The sequence below is a fragment of the Patagioenas fasciata genome, chromosome 7, assembly GCF_037038585.1.
Source record: "Patagioenas fasciata isolate bPatFas1 chromosome 7, bPatFas1.hap1, whole genome shotgun sequence".
In the NCBI taxonomy this organism is placed as follows: Eukaryota; Metazoa; Chordata; class Aves; order Columbiformes; family Columbidae; genus Patagioenas; species Patagioenas fasciata.
The window spans coordinates 34,249,101-34,271,057 of NC_092526.1; the positions used below are offsets into that span (position 1 = coordinate 34,249,101).

A 21,957-nucleotide genomic window follows, 5' to 3' on the forward strand; every position below is an offset into this window, starting at 1 on the left:
AGCTGCACCTCCCAGATCTGATCATTTGGCAGCTGGGTCAGCGTGAAACCGTATCCTTGCTAGCTCTGCAGACCTCATCGATAGCCCACGTCCCCTTCGGGAGATCTGTTAAAATGAGCTCTTGCCCTTCAGAAGGCTCCTCTCTATTTAAATAAACAACTTGGAGGATGGAGCATAGCAGCAGCCTAACGTACCCCGCTATCTGAATGCATCTTTTAGCTCCATGACCAGATTCCCCGATGAAGCTTTCACCAGCACACTGAGTGCATACGAAGCAAGTGATTTTGCGGAGGAGGAAGGGAAAAGGTCAATTATTTCTCTTCATCTGCTAGAAAAAAAATACTAGGATAGTGAACAGATAGCAATCACATAGGAATGCCTGGGAGAGCTCTTACCTACTGGCATGCATTTCTCTCATCTGGAATTAATTTATTCATGTTCACTATTGATGTTGTTAAATCACAGAGGTGGTTGGGGAAGGACATATTCAAAAGAGACCTGAAGTTATTGAAGAGGCCACTTACCACTGCCAATGTCACCTCTGGAGCTAATGTAACAGAACCAGCAGACCAGCATTTCAGAAGAAGAAATGTATTAAGCAGTACCAGAGCCACCTAAAAATCCAGCGTTATCAAACAGATACCGCTCCCATCACCCTGACAGGCAGGATACTTCTGCCTTCTGTCTGCAAAATCATTAGTGTTATCAGAAATAGAAAGCGCCTCTATTATACCGCAAGTCAGAAAGGTTCAAGTTCATCTTTGAGATCAACCACGATGAGCTAGTGACACAGTGCCTGGTTCTGCCCATCACACCTGGCATCACCACCGAACAGCTTATGCGGGATGAACCCTGGGAGTCTCCAAACCTGCTGGAGAAACGACTGAAAAGAAGAATGGCATATTTACCCCGTGGGTTTTATTCTGCATCCCATTTTGCTGCTAATTCCCTCGGAAAGCTTTCCTAGCGCAGAGGATCAACTGCATCTTGTTTAATTACATTCAGTAACTTCAACGGCCAGAGAAAACCTGCTTTAGCTATAATCATTTTGAGCTCTGAGGAAATCCCATAGTCTGCTAGAAAACAGATCTAATTTGTATGTTCCCCTTAAGTGCCATATTATATGTCTTGCAATGATGCGTACATTGGTAGGTATAGTCATTCACACAGCTTATCCCGAATGTGGGTCCTACCAGGTCAGAAAAGCAGAAGATAGATTGCTTACCTCTGGTTTTGGGGGTGGAAGATTCAGCAGGAAAGCAGATGTCACCTGGGACCCCACACCTCTTTCCACCACGAGTTTCTACAGACAGCTCCAGGGCTACACTTACGCTCAGCACTGCTCTAGGAAGGGACCACACATACTCAGGTTGAAGGGGAAAAAAAATGCACACAAAGATAATGGAAGTCTCAGGGCAAGTAAATTACTGTTAATTGTGAGATATTTGATTGCAAGAAGCACCAGATGGCCAGCCATCTGTTTTTTATTATAAAATTAAACAAGATTAACCCAAACAGGATTTCCTCAGCATTCTTCTCTGGCTGGCTCACAAATACATCTTTAGCACCTATGCTACAGATGCAGCACAATCAGAAGCTCCTTCTGCCTTTCCCTAATCTACTTGGGCTAAATACTCTGCTGAGTAATGCCTTTGCATGTAAAGATTTCCAGGAGGATGGATTAATTAAGAGATGAGAGAACTGGGTAAGGTCAGCTCAAACAGAAGTGATGCCTGCAGAACACCTTCCTTTTACTCTGCTACAACACCAAACTTGGCTTAGAAGGGCACAAGAAGATCGTTACAAGGGCGCAAGAAGATCGTTACAAGGGCGCAAGAAGATGTTGCCAAGGGCAATGGGTTGCCAGAAGCAACCACAGCTGGGGTACCAACCTCTCCTACCAGCATCAGCACCCAGTTGGTGCTGTGATGGAAAGGGATAGAACAGCACAAGCTGGGGAGAGTGCCCGGAGCTTGGGTCCTCTGTCCATCTCCTCTCAAAGGTAGTAAGAATCTCCAACCTTTCCTCATCCTCCTCCCTTGCTTGGTCCCCTCCATCACCATCCCTAAGGCAGCAAAGGCCAAACCTCTCTCCCCAAGACTACTCCAATCCACCCACACTGTGAAGCACAGATGCAACACACAGAGCATCACGTCACTGCTCGAAATACATCCCTCACTACAGTGCCTCTGCAAGCTCAGGCATTCTCTTTGCCTTTATACACATACACCTACAAACTACAGGAATTTCCTCCTTGCTCCCCCCACCCCATCCCCTGCATCACCAAAACACCATCCCTGCCTTTGTCCCCAGGCCGGGCAGAATTGCAGCACTTCGTTTTTGCTTTGTACCATCAGTGATAATGATATCTTTTGCAGGCTTTGGCCATTCTTCGCATCAAGATATATACATTCTGAGACCAAGACCTGCAGAAATCGGCTCAGACAAATTTTCCCGAGTAAGTCATGCTTGCGGGACCCGCTAATCCAGTTAAGTTTCCAGCCCTCAGCTATCAAGCCTGCTCTGGGAGCCAGCTGCCTCTCATGCTCTCCCTGGAAGCCGAGCTGCCACCAACGAGGCCTTTCCCAGCCCACCCAGTTACCCTCCATACACGTACGGCATCGGATGGGGTCTCAAAGCCGAAGCCGGATGAGCCCCTCTCCCTCTGCAAGCTTTTCTCATGCAGATTACACACTTTGTTGTTTGTTTGAAGCAAATCAGTTGTGAACTGAATATAAAGGGTGTTCCAGGGGAGATGTCCCCTTGCATCATTCCACAGTGTAAATCCCCAGAACGTGGTGCATCCAGAAACTATCAATATCCTACTTACACCCTCCTATCTTATCATGTACAGACAGACAACCTGTTGGGAGAGTTTAATTGCCTGTCAGCTGACAGACAATGGGCCAGGGCTCTAGCTCATGTAAACATGATTTTTTTTTTTTGTTGTTTAGCTTTGAATATCTTCACTTTCAGAGCTATTCTAGAGAGAAAAATACCATAGTCTTCTTTTTGGGATAGCAGCCAGCCAGCTCACTGCAACCCAGGCTGTTTGCAACCCCCCTTCACTGCTGTCAGAGGCTGGGAAACATGGTGCATGATTCCAGCTTGCACCCATTGACACAGCTCCTCAAGGGACCTTTCCTATAGTCTTTGCCCCTTTAGCATCTTCTCCAAATGCAAAAGGAGAGAGTGGCACACTGGGTTTGCTCACCTGCAATCTGGAGTCAAGTTCATTGATGGGCAAGCCCACGGTTTGCATCTGGACTCAGCTCCGACCAAACACAGCAGACCACGGTCCTAGAAATACAGTCTGACTCCCACCTCATTTATCTCTGACCTTGCAGTTGATTGATTCATGGTTATTTCACACGCAAAGACACACTTGCACTGCAGGATCACTGCAGTTTAGTGGGGAGTCACTAATAAACACCAGTTTGACACCCCATCCACAATGAACCCAAAAGGCAGATGCTGACAGAGCTGGTTCCCACCTGGCTCAGTGGCCATTAGCAAATGATGCACAGACAGAGGAACCATCTTCTCCTTCCCACACTGCAAGTCCCAGGTTGGAGGTGGCCCAGCAGTCCAAGCTGCCCATCATCTACTACACTTGAATGCTCCTTCCCCAACAGCCACACCAGTTCTTCACTGGTTCTGCTCCTTGCCAGAAATACAGGCTGGCTCCTGGAGCGCTGCAGGTCCTGCTGCCTGAACACAGCCAGCTCTGAATTGCTAGTGATGCCACATCCATGGTGGTTTTAGGAAGATGGACTGTCCCAGACACACCCCAGCATGATTAGCTCATCCAGGCTTTTACATGTTATGGAAGCCATATAACTTCTTCTATTTTGTGATATGGTCTGTCTTAAAAGTAAATAAATAAGGTAAACATGGTAAAAGCATGAACTGCAAACTGGCCATGTTTCTGGCCAGCTCACTGCTTCTTTTCATCCTACTGGAAGCCAAAAATGGAGATGAAGTTCCCCCCAAAACAGGCCATCCATCTCTTCCAGGCCAAAGCCCTGGGGCTCGCACACACAAATGGAAGAACAGTCCTGCCCTGTACAACTGGGTGCAGAGGAAGACACTGTTAAGATAAAACATGGCCCATGTACAGGCACATTCAGGGAATTAACTGAAAAGTTCTAATACATCATCTTTTCCTCTTGCCTTTTCCACAAGAGAGAGACAGGCTTGCCTCAGCATGGACTACATTATTTGGTTTTCCGCAGTCTTATTCTCAGAAATGACTGTTTCACTCTAAGCTGGTATTTCCCCAAAAGAACTCAGTCTAAGGCAGACACCTCAGGTGGAAAACTCCAGTGCCAAGAGGCAAAGTCTGACAAAGGTATATGCAACTGACAAGAGCATCCTATCGTAAAATGTAGCAAGGAATTATGACATAAGCAGTGATATACTACATACTTATAAAGCATAGATTGAAAGGCCAGTTTTTACATGAAGGGAACAGATGCTCTGAGAACAGCCCTATGTGCAACGTTTTCTTTGCCAAAAGAGTAAAAGGAAACCCACTTTAGCTGAAGATTCAGCTTTTAAAGGCAGTCCCAAGTAAATGAGGTATAAAACTGAATTCAGAGCATTTCCACCACTTTCTTGTCTTTCCAGTAGAGCATCTGCTGAGTTGTGTTTCCACCGACAATCACTCCCCCACAGCCAGCTGGGGAGATGCCCCAGGAGGTGGGAACACACACCAAAAAGAAAAAAAGGCAGTAAAAAAAGAGCCACAAGCTTTTTAAACATGATTTATCCATACTGGGTACTTTCCTATCTAACCAGATGCTTCCAAATGTCTAGCACTAAAGAAAAACCTATAATTTTACCCCATGATATATTACTAACCCCTATTAGACTTAGACAGAAACAACTGGTTGCTGTTGCAGCTGGGGTGGGAAGGGGGGGAAATAAGTGGATTACACCATAAAAGAAAAGATACTTCAAATATCTATGGTATTATCTCTGAGGAGTTTCATAAAAAAGCAAAGGTTTAATCTGTCAAATGTCAACTGGAAGGGGGCTACGCGCAACCCTGGCTCTCACGATCTGCCTGGAGAATCCGTTTCCTGGGATGCTTTCTACCAAGAGAAGAGACCTTCACAAAGGTGAGCAACTGAGTAATGAAGTACGAACTGGAAGCCCCCATCCGAGCAGGGATCATCTACCAGCGGCCTTTCAGACAGAGGCATGTAAGAATTGGACTCTACCAGACTGCAGATTGTTGCCAATAATAGTAATATAATTCCTCTCAGTATTTGAAAGCACAGGGACCACAGTGCATGTTTTTTATCAGCTGGCTACATGTGATGCACAGATACCATTGGAAAAAACAGCACCGATACAACTAGGCAAAAACAGATATGCTTTTAGCCTGAAGAATGGCTTGTCTGCTTTATCCCAAATCTATCGGCTAATCTAAGACGAGACATGACTTCCTACAAACCTCACCTCGGTTGTGGGAGCACTGCAGGCAGCAAGGCCATCAGTGCATAAGGGAGGGAGCTGGCTGGAAATGCACGTCACTCTTGTTCCTGTGGTTCTATGGCTACATAACAGCTTTTAAAAAGCGTTGTCGCTTGTGCCTCTTCACAAAGGTACTCAGAGAATTTACCCTTAACTAGGAGGGATCTGCAAGGGTAACAGAAAAGATGAGCAGGGAACTCAGTGCTCCCTACCAGCCCTGTTGTCAGGATTTCAGGTACCGGTTCATGCGGAGCTGTGCCTGTGGCACCAGAGATAGGACAGGGTCTTGCTCCCCACTGCTCGGTGCAAGGTGGAGATAAAGCCCCTGGGACTGACGGAAACGCAGGGCACAAATCAGCCCCAGGTTTGCAGGAGGAGGTGGAGGCGACCACATGAGGCAGAGGCATTGGACAGTCAAGCCAGCTCAGCAGAAAACTTCAGACGAGTTTTATCTGTCCTGATAAATACAGCAGCAGCTATCAAGTGGATGCAGCTACTACAAAATGGTGCAAAACTGCAACCACTTCATTGTGGGCTCCCTGGCTCTCCCAAACACAAGCTCTTGACTTCAGGCCCTGAAAATTAACATCTAGAGCAACCAAAGCCACACACTATGAAAAAACTCAAACAACATCTCATTTGACTCAAAATCAGAACTAAACCAGTTTCTGGTAAGTTAAGATGGCAGCTTCATATAGCAGCAAAGAGCAAAAAAGCCTCCTTACCTGTGAACCACTGCTCCTGGCAACAGTCAATTTGCTCTTCCCCCATCAGTTGTCTCCAGCCTTTTTCTGTTACGAGTCATGGGAGGATGGGTTACCTCAGAGTCTTCTTTGAACCCATCTCACTTGTTGCCTTTCTCTAATGCATAACTTCAGCAGTCGATAAACTGGGGAAAGTAATTAAATTGGCTAACAACAACTCCCTGCAGGAAGGTACTATTTAAGTAACACAAATCTGACGACTTGCAGTTCATGGAAAGTTCCCTTTTCGATCACCATGCAGGTTTAAACAGTTTTAGTTCCTAAGCGACATGGATGCAATCCAACGCCTTGTAAAGTAGAAATGGTTGGTTACTTACCTGAGGAAGGCAAAAGGGATTTGCAAGATCCCAAGCAGTATTTCTGGTGCTGTATGCTGACATGTTCTCCACCCCCAGGATTAGTTCAATATTAGTACAAATATATAGTATAGTGTGTAAATACATAGTGCAAATAGCATAAAGAAGCCTATTTCAGTAAGTGCTGGCAGTCTTTTATTGATGACCATATAGTTGTTCTTATTAATGATTGCTGCTGCCCTAGTACATCAGACTGAGACCTCATTATGCCAACCACACAAGCCTCAAGAGAGCTTGCTGAACCTTTGCCAGATGCCCCAACTTTCTGAACAGCTGAAGACTACAAGAGGTCACAGGGAACCCCTCAAAGGCCCCAGGGTCTGATCTTGTAAGTCAGGATTAGCTGAGCAAAGATCAGCTACCATTTGTCAATGACATCTCATGGGCTTTAGCCAGGTCAACACTTCTCACCCCAGGTATCAGCCATGAGCACAAGAAGCACCACTCGTAACTCAGGGGTGGACATCCCTTGATGGAGACAATGAGCTGCTGTTGTGCAGGATGTCCCATTATTCGCAGGAGTCACCTCTGCTGGAGTAACACTCAACACATGCGATTGGATCAGAAGATGCATGGCCAAAGAAAAGGACCCTTCAAGCCAGTGCTGCTGTCCAGCCAACACTAAATCATCACCAAAACTTGACTCATAATCCCAAGCATTTGCTTCCTGTTATATTCTGCACGACAACAATTGATATTTTGGGTTATACTGTCTCCAAGGGTGTCTTTGTCTGCACAGACTTTCCTTATAATGCAGATGGTTCAAATGGGAAACGGACTCCACTTCCCCCAGACACCTCCCAGGTCCAACACACGTCACAGGCAAAAAACTGTTGGTCTCGCAGAGCAGAGGGGAATCCAGGAGCCTTGTGCAAAGAAATCCAGGCCAAGAGGCATCTGGGCCTTTCTCACTGACATAAGATAAAAAAGTTTGCCATCAAGTACAACAGCAAATTGCAGGGAAAAGGCACTTACCCACCCATGCAAGTAAATCCCATTCACTTCCACTGACCTAACTGGACCAGACATTCCAGTCACAAAAAGGAGTGCAACCCACTGATGCTGAGGGACACTGGCAATTTGCACCTAGGGATGCTCTTAACCCTTACAAAAACACTTCCTGGGGTTAAATCTAGCTTGAGGAACAGATTTGCACCTTCACAAGAGCAAACCTTTGAGTAAGTGTGAGACTTCTGCAAGCCTACAACTTCAGAGGAGCTGCAGAGCTGAACCTGTTGCAGGATCTGGTTTTTGTTCTTTATTAATCATTTTCACGGGCCTTTGCACTTTTGGATTCCAGCCTGACTTGAAGCAGCAAACGCTTGAAACCTTGCAAAGCTTTCCAAGCATGAAACCCACCTCCAGGGAGAAGGTTTAATGCACTTTGGGTTTGCATCCAAAGTTCCAGGGGCTGAGCCAAGCAGTCACCCTTCTCAGACACTCAGGATGTTCACCTGTCAGAGGGTTTCCAACCTGAAATACATCTTTTGGAGAAGCAGGACAGAGTGGGTGCAAAGCAATCACGGGGCTGACAGGCAATGCTGCCTAGAGAACAGCTCATGATACCAAGCCATCAGGGTTGCTGGTACTTTTCTCTCTCCCACTTTGCATCCTTTCCCAGGCATCTCCTAGGATCAATCACCCTCATCCTGCATACAATCAGACTGAACAAATGCCTGGCATTCGCCTCCACAAAAGACACAACTCTGAGGGGAGTTTTAGAAAGCCTCCAGCAATGCCAAAAATCAAACGTGGCCAAGACGTGCCGAGCAAAGCTGCCTCTCAGCCAAGAGAGTTGGAGCGTGCACGGGGAAGAGCCTCCCTTTTTCTCTCTCTTTGCTGTTTTATTCTCCAAACTCACAATAAGGGCTATTCTCTCCTGGAAGGAAGAATCCAAAACGCTCCAGCTTTTTATCCATTCAGTGCAAAGGGAAGGTATAGATTCTCCTCTGCCAGCCAACCTCCCATTAAAGCAGCCACCTCGAGCCCATGATGAACCGGTCAAGCTGAACCAAGAGGAAGCAGCAGCCAGTGGCTCTCAGGAGTTCTCAGAATCGGCGTTTCCAACTGACTGCCTCCCTCACCCCTTCAAACCCTTCAACCAAAAACACCGCATTCACCCAGCCGAACGGGACAGGAAACGAGGAGAAAAACTCTCTCTCCACCACTACTCTTTATAAAAGTGCCACCTCCGCCTCCCACCAAAGCCACAGGACAACCTTGACATTCAAGCCAGCCATTGGAACGAGTTGGCTGGGTTAGAGACAACAGCTCTGGACCACGTTTCCAAGGGCTCAGCATCCTCTGTGTAGTGCAGGATTCACATACCTTTCATCCCACACTGGTTTTAGAGTGGGCCCATGTGGAAAAAGAGAGCCAGGAGGGAGCCTGGCCATGCCGCAGAGGGTTAATGGGATGGTTCATGAAGTTACATCCTGCATTCAGGTGATGTGGTCACAGATATTTTACCAGTCATTGATGAAAGGAGGCAACAGTGATTAAAATATCCTCCAGAGAAGGTTCATGCGATTGTCATGGATAATCCTGAGCTGAGTAAATCCACTTTGCCCCAGTCATCACCCAGGAGTGTGACAGACAATGAGGATGTGATGGGATGCCTGGAGGAGGAGATACCAGGTTACTGGTCAGGAGACCACAAATCTGACTTTCCTTCCCTCTCACACCTTCTGGTCTCTGGAAACAGCATCCCCCAGACCTAAACCAAAGCAGCCTGCAGCAGAGCCTGTTTGGGGACAACCCAGGGGATGCCCAAGTCCCAGTCTGGGACCCTCCACCAACCCACACACACCAGGTGAGCACTGGGACCAGTGGGGCTCCCTCATCTTGAAGTCCATCTTACCCACTTGCAACAGGGCTGAGACATGAAGTCTGTGGGTCAGGCGCTGCCTCCAGCTGCGTTTGCACAGCCTGGCTCCAGGATTTCACTCTCCTGGGACTCCTGCAACCCAAGCCCTAAACAATGGGGGTGTTCAAGTGTCGCGTGTCCATCGGACTAAGACCCACAGTGTCGCCTCGATCAATATGGAGCCAATGGGAACAGATCACGGCAAGTTGGTGGCAATGGGAGCTGTAACCCTGCGATGCAGATAGAGCCACAGTGACTGTGACTTTGGCTCATTGTGCTTCCCAATTCCCTGCTGCAGAAAACATAAATGTGACCGTAGGTGGCCCAGAAACACTGACTTATTAAAAAAGAAAAAGGGAGGGGGGGGAAAAAAAAAAAGAATGAATGCAGCGTCTGTCACCCTTCTGCAGAATTGTTATTTTTAGTGAGTAGTTGGTGCTTGTTTTCCAAAGATTTACATTTTTGTGTGTGTCATTCGCTTTTCATGCATTTTGAGGCCTTGGTGCTTAGAAATTCAAAACACTTGTCAGTCACATCAATCCTTCTGGACAAAACAGAGCTGCCACTTGCATGGATTGAAAAAAAAAAAATCAACAACAAACAAAACACACTTTTCTATCAAGCTGTGACTCGGTCACCCTACTCAGTGCAAGAGAGACAATGTTTAGAGAAAGCAAAAAGAATGATTTGAGTTTTCATACTCATCGGTGGAACTAAATTGATTAAGGTCATTTCCTAGGTAGGTTTGAAATCTTCCGCAACAATTTTTTGAAAAGAAAAAGAAGAGTGCCCCCACCAAAAAAAGGGAAAAGTCACTACAGCAAAAACATTAAATCTGCTTGGCTAACTCAGAATATATGTTGGCAAGGCAACATATCTCAGCTTGAACAGTAAACCTGCTATGTCAGAGGCTCTGCAACATATGAAAGAGACTTGAGTTTCAATATATCATGCTAAATTTACTTCTTTTCAGCCTTTCACAGCAAAGTATTTGATGTCAGTCCTTTTTCTGTTGCAATTGATAGGGTTACCTTTCTTAAAAGTTTACTGACCTTTGCTGTTGTCAGTATTGTTCTGTTAAAATGTAATTTAACTCTTTTCCTTTAGTCTGGAAATGGCACTGTACAGACAGCAAACATGATAGGGGTTTGGTTTCCCCCACTCCTAACCTAGAGGCGAGAGGGAAGAACATCCATCACCAGAAGTGGCTCAAAACCAGATGATGTCAAGAAGTGTACATCGTACAGCAGCCCAGACCTTCTGCTGCACCGGACCTGTTGAATTGTACTGATTTCATACTTTGCATCCCAGCTAAGCCCACCAGAGTCTGCAGAGAGTCTGTTTGGTTTCCCAGCACTTTCATGTGAAGATACATACCTGCTTGGTAAGCTAAGTAATCAGAAGGACCTTGTTCTGATGCTTTTACTCCAGTGGCGAAGAACATCCTATTCAATATTTATCACAGATTGAGTGGTCTCCCTGGATTTACAGCATTGCTACAACGTATGTATCTCTTTGGTAGTATGAAGTTATAACATTTCCAGGATAGAGGCCTTTACCTAAGGCTTTGCGCATATTCCACATAATCCCAGAAAACCAAACAGATCAAAACCTATGAGAAAAAAAAGAATGAACTGTTTTCAAACAGCAACTACCAAAACGGAAGGAGACTCATTTTTCTTATGACAGTGGGTGTTATAAAAGTCTGCCACATGCTTTAGGCTTACAGCTGGATTATCCATCTCAGGATCTTTGTAAGCCTGGTTTGAATCATACGATAAACCTATAATGCAAGTACTTTCGCAAACTCACATCGTTATTATCTGTTGTTTTACTATTATTATGTCCCTGTGTTACAGTTATATTACATTGCATTAGAGATGCAGATGCGCACATCTGCACTTAACACACATGCATTTGCACAGGATTATTGCTAAAATTCCTGATTCTACTTATAAAAAGCCCTATAAATCCTGGATAGTTCCCTTATCCTGCTGTAAATACAGGGTGTAAATCAGAGCAGTCTCTGGCTCATATCCTCTTCAGCCTGTAATGGAGTGGGGTCACTAAAACCAAAGCCTGCACTCCGTACACATCAGTTCCCCCCAAAACCCATTCCCATTGCATCATGCCCTGCTCAGCCCCACATCCCATCTGAGGGGCTGAGCCCCACTTCTCAAAGTAGCAGCCCAGCTCTTCTCATCGAGCTGCTCTCTGAAGCAGATTAAGAGCTGTCTTTGGCAGCGCTGCCACCGCCACGTGCTTAAATATTGCTCACAGCTGAGTTATTTCTTGCTTCTTAGGAACTTTAAATGGCTTTTATGCTCAGTGAACTCATCAAAGGCTAGTATCTAGAGTCAGCAGCATTGAAACCACAAATTAGCCAAAGGAGAAACAGGCCAGTTAAGCATTTCTTGTGATACGTTTTAGAGACGGCTGCCAGAGGATCCAATTTAAAGTCACTGTCCTACACCTGAATATCGTTTATGGCTCATAAAAAGAAATCTGTGTTTAAGTAACAGTAAAGCAGGACTACACTTTCTACATATATAAATATTAAAAAATATATATATATATATATATAAATCCAAAAAGCTATCCTTTATCACAGAGCAGATGTATTTTTATTAGCTCAGTGCCTGCCTCCAAGGCACATAGAGTCTGACAGCACTGGGTGCTTTCAGCCACAAAGCCCAAGTGTTAAGCAGGAGGACTTGCTCCAACAGAGACAGGGTTCAATTTTTACTCAGTTTTCCACTGAGGCCTTTACGTAGTTAATCTTATCTCCTTGCAAAGGCAAGACCCAAACACACAGATCTGTAGCTGCCAGAAGAACAACGGAGATCCCTGGGCACAGGCAACCAGACCACCAGTTCTGCCCCAAAGCCACAGCCCTGCAGCGGGAAGGAAGTGGGGACCCTTCCCAACACCCCCAGCTCCAGCGTGGCAACATTTGGCCAAACAAGGTGACAGCAGCAATCGCATCAATCACTGTACGTCACAGTCACATCTACCCGAGGACACGTATTTTCACTCACCTGCTATCTGCTGATACAGTCCTTCATAGCAGACTCCAAGGGGTCCAAACTCACTTTTTTGACTCAGCACAAACACCAGCTCGGGGATTGTGGCACACACCGCCATGAGAAAATTCTCTTAGAACATATACATAGGTTTTTTCCTATCATAGCTCTGCCAAAGTTTGATTTTTGTGAATTTTCTGCATGAAAACAAGTCCTAATGAAAAAAAATACAACAAAACCAACAAACTGTATCCTTCTGTCCCTCTGTACTGTTCTGCCCTCCACCAGCTTTTCATCATCTCCCCACTACCACCCTCTCCCAGAGTCACAGCCACTTTGGGGTCACCTACCTCCACACAAACAGTGCCAATCCCCAGAAAGGGTCTCATCCAACCCTCCCAAGCCCTGGGGCTGCTGGCAAGGGAGCTGCTGCCCCCCAGCTCCACCTGCCCTTTCAGATGCCAAGGAGACAAGGTGGCTGCTCAGCCCCAGGTCCTCCCATCCATGGAGCTGGAAAGGACCTGCGCATTTGATGCTACAGCTGTTGACAGTGAGGGTCGTGATCCCAACCTTTACCTGCTCTTAGTCTTACCCTACTTTTGGAAAAAGCATCGTCTCACCACAATTTAACTCCCCAAGGAGAAGGTCTGGAGACTTTATCAGTCTGGTCTATGCAGCAGGTCTGCAAGACCTGCCTGACATGCAGCACCATCTGGGATATCTCCAGGACTGATGCTGCACTGCAAGTACCAAACTGCAGAGAGAGAAAAACAAGCAAACAAACAAAACCAAACCAAACCAACAGCATGCTTTGGTTTTATGAGAATTTTAAGCATAGCCCTCACAGCAAGGTAGTTATTGGAGTTGCAAAACATGCAAACCAGCACCAGCAATTCAGTGATGACTACGAGACATTTGTGATTCCTTACCTTGGTGTAGGATAAAGACCACGATTATCTACTTCTTACATCCTGCAGCAGCTGAATCTTGCCCTACACTTCAACAGTATGGCACTGCAAATTCAACACAAGTCATAACAAAGAGAAGAGATAAAAAAGGATTTAATGCTGTCAGAACTGCTAACCCACAAATTCCATGACAAGCAAAAAACGCAAGAGACTGAACTTGGATTAGTCCAAATATCTGCTTCATCTGCATACTTCCATATTTTTCTTCCATGTGCTTATTTCTAAGCTACAGACACAGCCTTTCATCGCTCCCAGCAGCTCTCACCTTATAAATCCATCAGCTCTACCCTCCCAAACAGCACGGCCTTCCGCAGAGCCGCTCGTCCCACCCCTCCCCTCTCGCCACGCACCGTCTCACATTCCTTCATTCAATGGTTCCTGCTCACCCTCAGCAAACATTAGGAAAATACAGACTGACCTGTTTGCCCCTGCACCAAACAAAGGAGAGAAGGTGGCTTTGGGATTTCTTCTTCTGGGTTGTTTTTTTTTTTTCTAAGGAGGAGGATGGCAAGTCAAACCACAGGCAGGCATAGATTTTTTTTTTTTCCAGATATTTATTTTACAAAAATAACTTACAAATAGAGACAACTCTCAGAAATAAGATCATTCATTCTGTGCATAACAATACAGCTTTGTGAAGTACAGGCGCAGGAGTTAACAACTCTTACAATACTGTTAGTTTTAACATGATGGTAACTATATTACAGTACATACATTTCATGCTCCAGACACGTGGGTATGACCACCACATAAAGCTATGGTCGATAAAGTGTGCCAGCCAGGGAGGATGCACCTAAGAGATCATATCCATTCTGCTATTTATCGTCATCCTCTTACCTACGGCAGTTTAAACCAAACGGCAATCTAACACTCAGACTACAGCACTCTGGATACACTCATCGGCAATATATTTCAAATACATGATAAAAATATATTTAATTTTCAAATACAATTGTATAAGGTACACCAAGAGCCAGAAAATAAAGTCTCAAGCTTTTAAATACAACATACTATATATATATCACATATACAAGGAGACAAGAGGGAATCTACATGTGGAAGAAAAAGCTTATCCTGGAAATGCACGTTATCTATGGTACACAATGGCTTTGTCTGCTGGAAAGTCATTTCCATTTGCATAGCGTTGTTGAGAAGTCCACACCGGGCTAGGAGGAGATCAAACAAAACACACCATCAAAAGGCTTAATTTTGGTACCACTTCCATTTTGCACCTGATTCTACTCTTAAATTACAGTTTGCTATTTCTCTTTTGTAGGCTGGAATACATGCCCCGTTCAGAACACACAGCGAAAGGGAGGATTAAAACAAACAAACACACACAAACACAAAAACCCAAGTCAAACAGTCAAGAAGGTTTCTTTATGGGGTTGCAGTCATTTGGCATTTTGCTCTAGAGCAGAGTATTCTGCTTCTGACACTCTGGAAGCATCGATAAGTTTAGTGAGACCAGTTTTGGCAGAGTACTTGAAAATAAAGGCTTTCATGAGCTCGTATCTGTAGTTGCGGTTGATGAAGCTGTACAGGATGGGGTTGACGCAGCAATGGACTAGAGAGAAACACTGAGTGATGTGAAGAGTGGCGTACAAGAAGTTCTCCATCTGACAACTGAAAGGTATGAAATGAAGGCTATAGAAGATGTCAAGCAGGACAGCTATGTGGTAGGGTAGCCAGCAGATGAGAAACACAACAACGTAGGAGAAAATGATCTTCCCATTGCTCTTCCTCTCTTGGTCACTAGAGGCGGAGATGGTCTTTGCAAGGAGGAAATAGAAGACAGCAATTACAGGAAAAGGGATAAGAAAGCCCAGCACGACGGAGATGAGTTCCATGCCAATCAACCACTCTTTGAAGCTCTCCTCCGGGTAGACAGGACGGCAATAGGTTTCGTTGTTGGAGGAAACAGTCTTGAGATAATAAGTGTCTGGGAGAGACGCAGAGAAGGCAAGGAGCCACACTAAGATGCAGATGCAGCGACGGATTATCTTCTTCTTGCGATTGCTAGAATTGGTGAAATAGGCAACGGAGAGGTAGCGGTCCACACTCATGCATGCCAGGAAGAAGATGCTGCTGTACAAGTTGATGGAAAATATAAGGTGAGTTATCTTGCATGTGATTTCTCCCATGTGCCACTGGTTATGCTGGATGAGGGAGACAACCCACACTGGAAGGGTGATGACGACACACAGATCAGCAATAGCCAAATTAAAGATGTAGAGGTGGGTTTCGTAGCCAGTCATTTTGGCTTGGAGGTTGACCCACACCACAACCGAGTTGGCCACCAGCCCTATGACAAAGATGAAAATGTAGAAAAAGGACAGGGTGTAGAGCAGAGCGCTTTTGTTGAGTGTGCCAGGACATGTTGTCGCATCCACTGTGATGCAGTCACCGTTGTTGCACGTCCAGTTGATCTCCGATAAGTTGGCCGTTTCCAGAAAATCAAGGATGGAAGCCAAATCAAGTGCGCTCATGTTCGCTCAGTTTGGAGTTCGAGTGACCTACAGGCAAAATAGGATCAAACAAAACAACCTGCGTTAACAGAGATATTTCTGCTGCCATTTTTATACCATGAAGTACATGCAGGAGACGCTGCTTTAGTGATGCCCTACTCTTCAAGGCACTTTCCATTAAAGAGATCCATGGAGTAAAGTAACCAAAAGAGACACTTAGCAAAACTCATCAGGTTGACAAAAGAAGAACAGCAATAGCTTTTCGTGTCTTTTTTTTCCTTCTTGCAGCTCACGTCTGACATCATCAGGTTGGCTATCATCCCCGGGTGTGAAATCTGCAACGTACACCATGGCCAAATAAACGTCAGACAACTAAATCTGTCTTCTCCGGCATAAATGATGACACTATTGCTTTCAGCAGGGGAATCTTTAAGCCATTTTATCTGCACTCCCTCAAGCGTAGTAGAATTGATCTGGCTGATACACAGTACCATAAAACATTTACCACAAGCTCTGGTCAGCATCTTGTCAAGCCCAGCTCCAGCTGCATTAAGCAGAAATGGGGAACTAAGGGGCTTTGTACCCTCATCCAATTTTAAATTTAAATCCTGCTTCATCCTCCCCACTTCCCTTGAATTCTATTTTACAAAGCATCCCCTGTGTTTTAACGATTATCACATAGCTTTGAGAAAAGAAAAAAAAGTCAGAGCTTGACTGCTGAGTAGATCTGTCGGGCTTAAGTTTTCTTTTTAGGAGAGCGCTTTGATTTACAAAATGCTCCCCCATCACAGCTGGCTCCATAACAACTGCTTCCTCCTCACCCTTTTGCTTTTCTGTCTACTTTCCTTGCCTCTTCAGCGCCTTCCTCCATCAGCAGGCAGTGGACAAAGCACAGGGCTCCTCATTAACTTCCTCACCAGCAGAAGAAAGGGCCCCCACAGACCCACAAGGCTTACACAAAATCCAAATCTGGGCTGCTAATTACCGTTGTGCTTTTTGGGCGGCATAAAAACGCTGCCTCCCCAACTGGGACCCTCCCACCCCACAGAGCCAACAGTACCACCCACGGCAGCAGCCGGTCGCTTTGGCCTGTGACAACCACGCTTCAGCCAAGCACATTTTTGAGCCCCATATCTGGAAGCTCCAGCTTTGGGTGCACCAAATTGAAGACAGAAAGATGGGTTTCCAAGGGACGGATGCCACCTCACTCTCTGTCCTCTTTGCTGGAGCCAGAGGATCAAGTCACTCAGCCCACCCACGGTCCCCATCATGAGCACTTCCAGCATCCTGAATGGTGGCCACCTTGTTCTTCCTTATGTCTCCAGCCCCTGCAGTGAGTGGTACCTTCCCAGCCCAGCCTCAGGGCAATGCCAGCATGAGCGATGGGTTGGAGAGAACAACAGAGGGAAATGACTCCTGCAGCCACCCTTTATCTCTAAACAACCTTGAGCCCACTGTAGGTCCTCTTGGTGGGGCTTACAGGAATGAGGAGGGGACAGCGAATAGGGAAGAGCATGGACATGCTCCTGCACTAACCATTCTCTTCTCACTCCAACTCCTTCTCGTCAGAAAGGCATTTGGGTTGACACAGCACCTCTCACTCTTCCACCTGCATAATTGGCTCTTCCCAAACCCCCACCCTCCCAGAGATGCAGGCTACGGAAGAGAAGGAAGATAAGGGGGGAGATTATCAGGAAGGACTCAAGGCACTATTGTCCCGATGGAGGGGGAACCTGGTGGCACTAACAATGAGGAGGGCCATGTACACATCCAGGGAAGATCAAATCTCTCCACAAACAGAGCCCCAATTGGCCCCGCGAGGAGATCTAACCTATCACTTCAAACCTACACAGCCTTCCAGGCTTTCATCTTCCTGGCCTGCTGAAAGACGGAGTTGAGATTTAAACCAAATTAAGCACAGAGTTTAATAAAGCACCAGCTAAAAAGGCAGCTGAAACAGTGTAAGCCTTCTGTCTTGGGATAAACAATCCCTCTCCTCCAGCTCAGGAGAACAGAAGCTGATCTAAGCCATTTCTACGCCGGGCAGAAGGGCTGATCCCACACCCCACAGAGATGCAGGCCACCCTCAAGCTGCCGGTACCACCCAACTGGTCCGGGCAGCAGGGATGTTCACTGCCCAGGCACAGCTCTGTGGGATGCTCACATCAGCAACTCAGAGAGAGGGACAGTTCTCCTGCTAGACCTCATCCAGGGTCCCACCACTGCAGCTGTGTCCCCAGCACACACCCTTTTCAAAGCTCTCCAAATCCCTGTATCTTGACCTCACAGCTACTAAAACAAACTCTCAAAAAGCCACAAAATTCCCAGCCCCATAGCACAGACCACAGTCTTATGCTGGTGTTTGTGGCCAGCAAGTTAAGCAGAGCAGGAGAACACCAGGCTACACCCCTAACACTCCACAGAAGTAGCACAGGTACGCCTGGGCATCTTCTGGGAAGGCACAGGGTCCAACAAGGACCACTCACCCCATGTCTCAAGACCCCAACTCAAGCCAACCTCTGGGACGGGGCTGTGACCACCCATCACCAAACCTCCAACAGAGAAGAAACTCAGACCTGGCTGAGGGGGTTCAGATCACCAGTGCTAAGAGAGGTAGCACAGGTGAGCAGGCAGGCAGCAAAAGGGCAGCAGAAAGCTGTTGGAGCTGTGGCTCACACGACACTGGGCACACCATGGCCACCAGCCTGGGACAGCAGCTAGAAGAGAGCACCACAGTCCCAGCTGCTCACTCACAACCACCTCAGGCATCTTACGGAACAGAAATGATGCTCTGCCCAAATCTCAGGCTGCCTGCACTCCAAGAACAGGTCCTGCTGCATGCACGTGCGTCCATCTGTCCGGGGCCGTCCGCATGCCTGTGCGCTTTCGCATCCCCAGCGCGGTAATAAAAATCTGAAACCGATATGGCCTCCCAGGCTCAAAGGCCGGCAGAGGAGGAGCGGCTGCAGTGGTTATAGTCAGATATTACAGCCTTATGAGGCCAAACTCTCTATAGGCTGGGACTAGCTGCTGTAACCCGAGCTCTGACTCCCACCCAGATTAGCTAGGAGGTGTCAGGGTGAGGGGGAACCCACCAGACACACTCAGTAAAGCCACTCTATGCTCCTAAAAAAAATACCTTTGGCGCTCTCTGCAGACAGTTCAATATCCTAAAACCTCACGAAGGCAGCTGGAACTGCATTTTGTGTCCACTGCACTGCAAAGCCCTTGCAGGCCATCGACCCTTCGTCCAGCAGGCACACGTGCTGTGGCAGGTCGCTGCTAGTTTGCCAGAGTTGTGGCATGAAGGAAAGGAGCTGCAGTCAAAATCCTGCTCCAGACACCCTGGAGCCAATAGAGCCTGCAGGACTGCACCCTCCCAAGACCCCGTACAGGCTGTGAAGTAAGTAAAGGAAGTAAACAGGCACGAGCATCCCTACTTCGGAGGGCAGTCTAGCACTGTGTTGAAACCCTCAACGCTTTTGGGAACTTCTCAGCACCCTCTCTTCCACCCACAGCATCTCGCAGCCCATCCTGCCTGCACTCAGACCTGCCCGCAGGCAGCTCAGGGGTGCAGGCAAACTGGGCTTTGCCTTTCCTGAGTGAAGAAGAAAACAAACTACGCCAGGAAAGCCAGGACAGCTGGTCAGGTTGTCACCTATGCACCTTCACTTTCCCCATGTCAAAAGACCAGTCTGGTGCTCCAGCACAAGGAGATGGACAACACAGCCCCTTCCAGGCTGTTTAGCCACTGTGGAAGACACCCACGCCCTCAAGGAGCTTTGCAAGACTGAGTCTGACTCATATAAACTTTTTGCTGCAGTTATGAGTTGTAACAAAACAAACAAACAAAAAACAACGAGAAAAAAGGAAAGAGGGGGAAGAAACAAGTGTCCTGCCCACCTCTGGATCACACCCAGATATGCAGGGGAAAAGAGTACCCAGAAGCGAGCAGGGCTTGGTGCTGGGACGGTGGCGGGATGCTCCAGTGGCCCAAAGCAGGTGACTCCAAAGTCTCAGACCCTCCCAGCATGCTACCAACCTTTGCCACACCGAGGTGTCCCAGCCCGCTAACCGGGCCACAGAAAAACCGGGCGGGCTGCGAGAAGAGGAAGCTTCCCCACCACCACCCCAAATGTGACCCCGAGTGGGGCTGGGATGCAGCCGAGAGCGCCTGCGGGTGCCACAGCGCTCAGCCCGACGGAGCTCGACTGCGGCGGCCACGCTGCTCCAGCCTCCAGCTCCTGTCACCCTCCCCGGGATGGGGGACACAAACACCCGCGGCGTGGCGCACGGCCCCTCCCGAGCCCCGCAGCCCGTCCGACACCTCTCGGGTCGAGCCTCCCCACCCTTACCTCCCGCGGGCTACGCGCCGAGCGCTGGCGGACCGACGGACGCGGTTCTGCGCCGCCGCCCCTTATATCCACGGCGGGGGACCGCCCCCGGGGGCGGCCCGGCCCCGCCGCCCGCCCCTGCCCCGCCCGGCTCCAGCAGGGGGGCTCCGGGGGCAGCCGGTGGCGGCGCGGCCCAGAGAGCGGGCGCTTCGCTGCGCCCCGGTAAAGGAAAAAAGGGGGGGGGTCTTTTGAGGTCTGCGCGAAGGTTTAAGAGGAGAATGGATGGAGGGTTGCGGGGGGTTAGGGAGCCTCAGGCAGCCGGTGGCTGGAGAGAGGGAAAGGGGACTGACAGTGGGATGGGAAGGAAAAAGGAGAAAACGGAGGAAAAGGCGAGGGGGGATGGGGGGCGGGGAAACGGGGGAAAAAAAAATATACGAAAACGGGAAAAAGAAAACAGAAAAAGAAATAACAGAACAAATAAATAAATAACACACACACCCCCCCCAAAAAAAAAAAAAAAAGAAAAAACAGAAAAAAAGATTAAAAAATAAAAAAAGGAAGAAAACAAAAATAAGAGAAAAAAAGGAAGAAAACATAAAAAAAAAACACCAGGGAAAAAGTAATAAAACAGGGAGGGAGAAGAATAAAAACAATAAAACATATATTAAAAAAAAATACTTGTAAAAAGAAAAACTGGTTTCTAAGTGTTTTCTATTTTGTTTTGTTATTTTCCCCCACCAGTATAAAATATTGAGAAGACAAGGCAAGGGGAGGGAGGCAGTGGGTTCTCACCTCTACTCTCTCACCCAAGGCAAGAAAAATAAATTAACACCAAGGAAAAGTGACAGGAAGCCAGAAACTTGCAAACTAAAACTGAAAATCCACACCTTCATGCTCCTCAGCACAGGACAGGCAGGTGATTAAAATGGCCCGTGGAGACAAACAGGGTAGGTCTGTACTCAGCTCCAGCGGTGTCAGCCTGTCTGTCTGTCCCGGGGAAGATACCAGGATTAGATTATTATCTACCTGCCAACACAACAGCCATACGGTACAACTTGCTGAAGCCTGACAAGGGTGCTGACAGCTCCGAGGGACCCGTCACATGTACCCCCGGGGCTGCTCTGAAAACACCAGATAACCTGGAGCAAAGGCTTGGCTCCCCTAACCAACCCCGCTGCTGCGGCACATGCTGACATGCATGGCTCTAACAGCCCACATTGCCCTGTCAGTCCTGAGCCACTGCCCAGCAGGATAAACGGGTTAGGCAACACATTTTAAACAGCACTTTTTGGAAGATACGGGGCATTTTAGCACTTGCAACTCCAGGGCTTCAACACTCCCAGAAAGCACATATTTTATTTCCCCGAAGTTGCTTAATCCTATTTCCACAGGCAATTAAAAGCTTACATTAAAACCTGCCATCAAATGCATGCTTAAAAAGAAAACGTGTTTTTCCATGAAAGTGCCTAGCACAAGCTCTCAATCTTAAAAGCAAGTCAGGGATGTTGCAGAGCAAGACATCTTATTCTACGGCAGAAGGGACCCCGTTTAAAAAGAGCAAGGGTGCAGATTAAAAGGACTCACTCCTAGTTGCCAGCAGAGCAGTCTTAATTCTTAAATAAATTAAAAAATTGCTGTTTTAACTTTGCTCCATTTCTCAGCCCACAATGCCTTCATTCTACCCCCATCAAGGAGCA

The 21,957-nt window shown here is 47.2% G+C and overlaps 1 protein-coding gene across 1 annotated transcript; it reads right to left on the minus strand.

Annotated features, from left to right (window-relative positions):
- Positions 1 to 13,998: 13,998 nt before the first annotated feature.
- Positions 13,999 to 20,346, minus strand: ACKR3 (atypical chemokine receptor 3). Its single transcript, XM_065841279.2, has 2 exons — positions 20,282 to 20,346; positions 13,999 to 15,974 (listed from the first exon to the last, which is right to left on the minus strand). The coding sequence occupies exon 2, from the start codon at positions 15,945 to 15,947 to the stop codon at positions 14,853 to 14,855; it is 1,095 nt and encodes a 364-aa protein (XP_065697351.1). The 5' UTR covers positions 15,948 to 15,974; positions 20,282 to 20,346; the 3' UTR covers positions 13,999 to 14,852.
- Positions 20,347 to 21,957: the final 1,611 nt, after the last annotated feature.

What these genes read in the sequence shown, in the direction of transcription:
- ACKR3 (XM_065841279.2), bottom strand. Translation starts at nt 15,947, where the DNA reads ATGAGCGCACTTGATTTGGCTTCCATCCTTGATTTTCTGGAAACGGCC.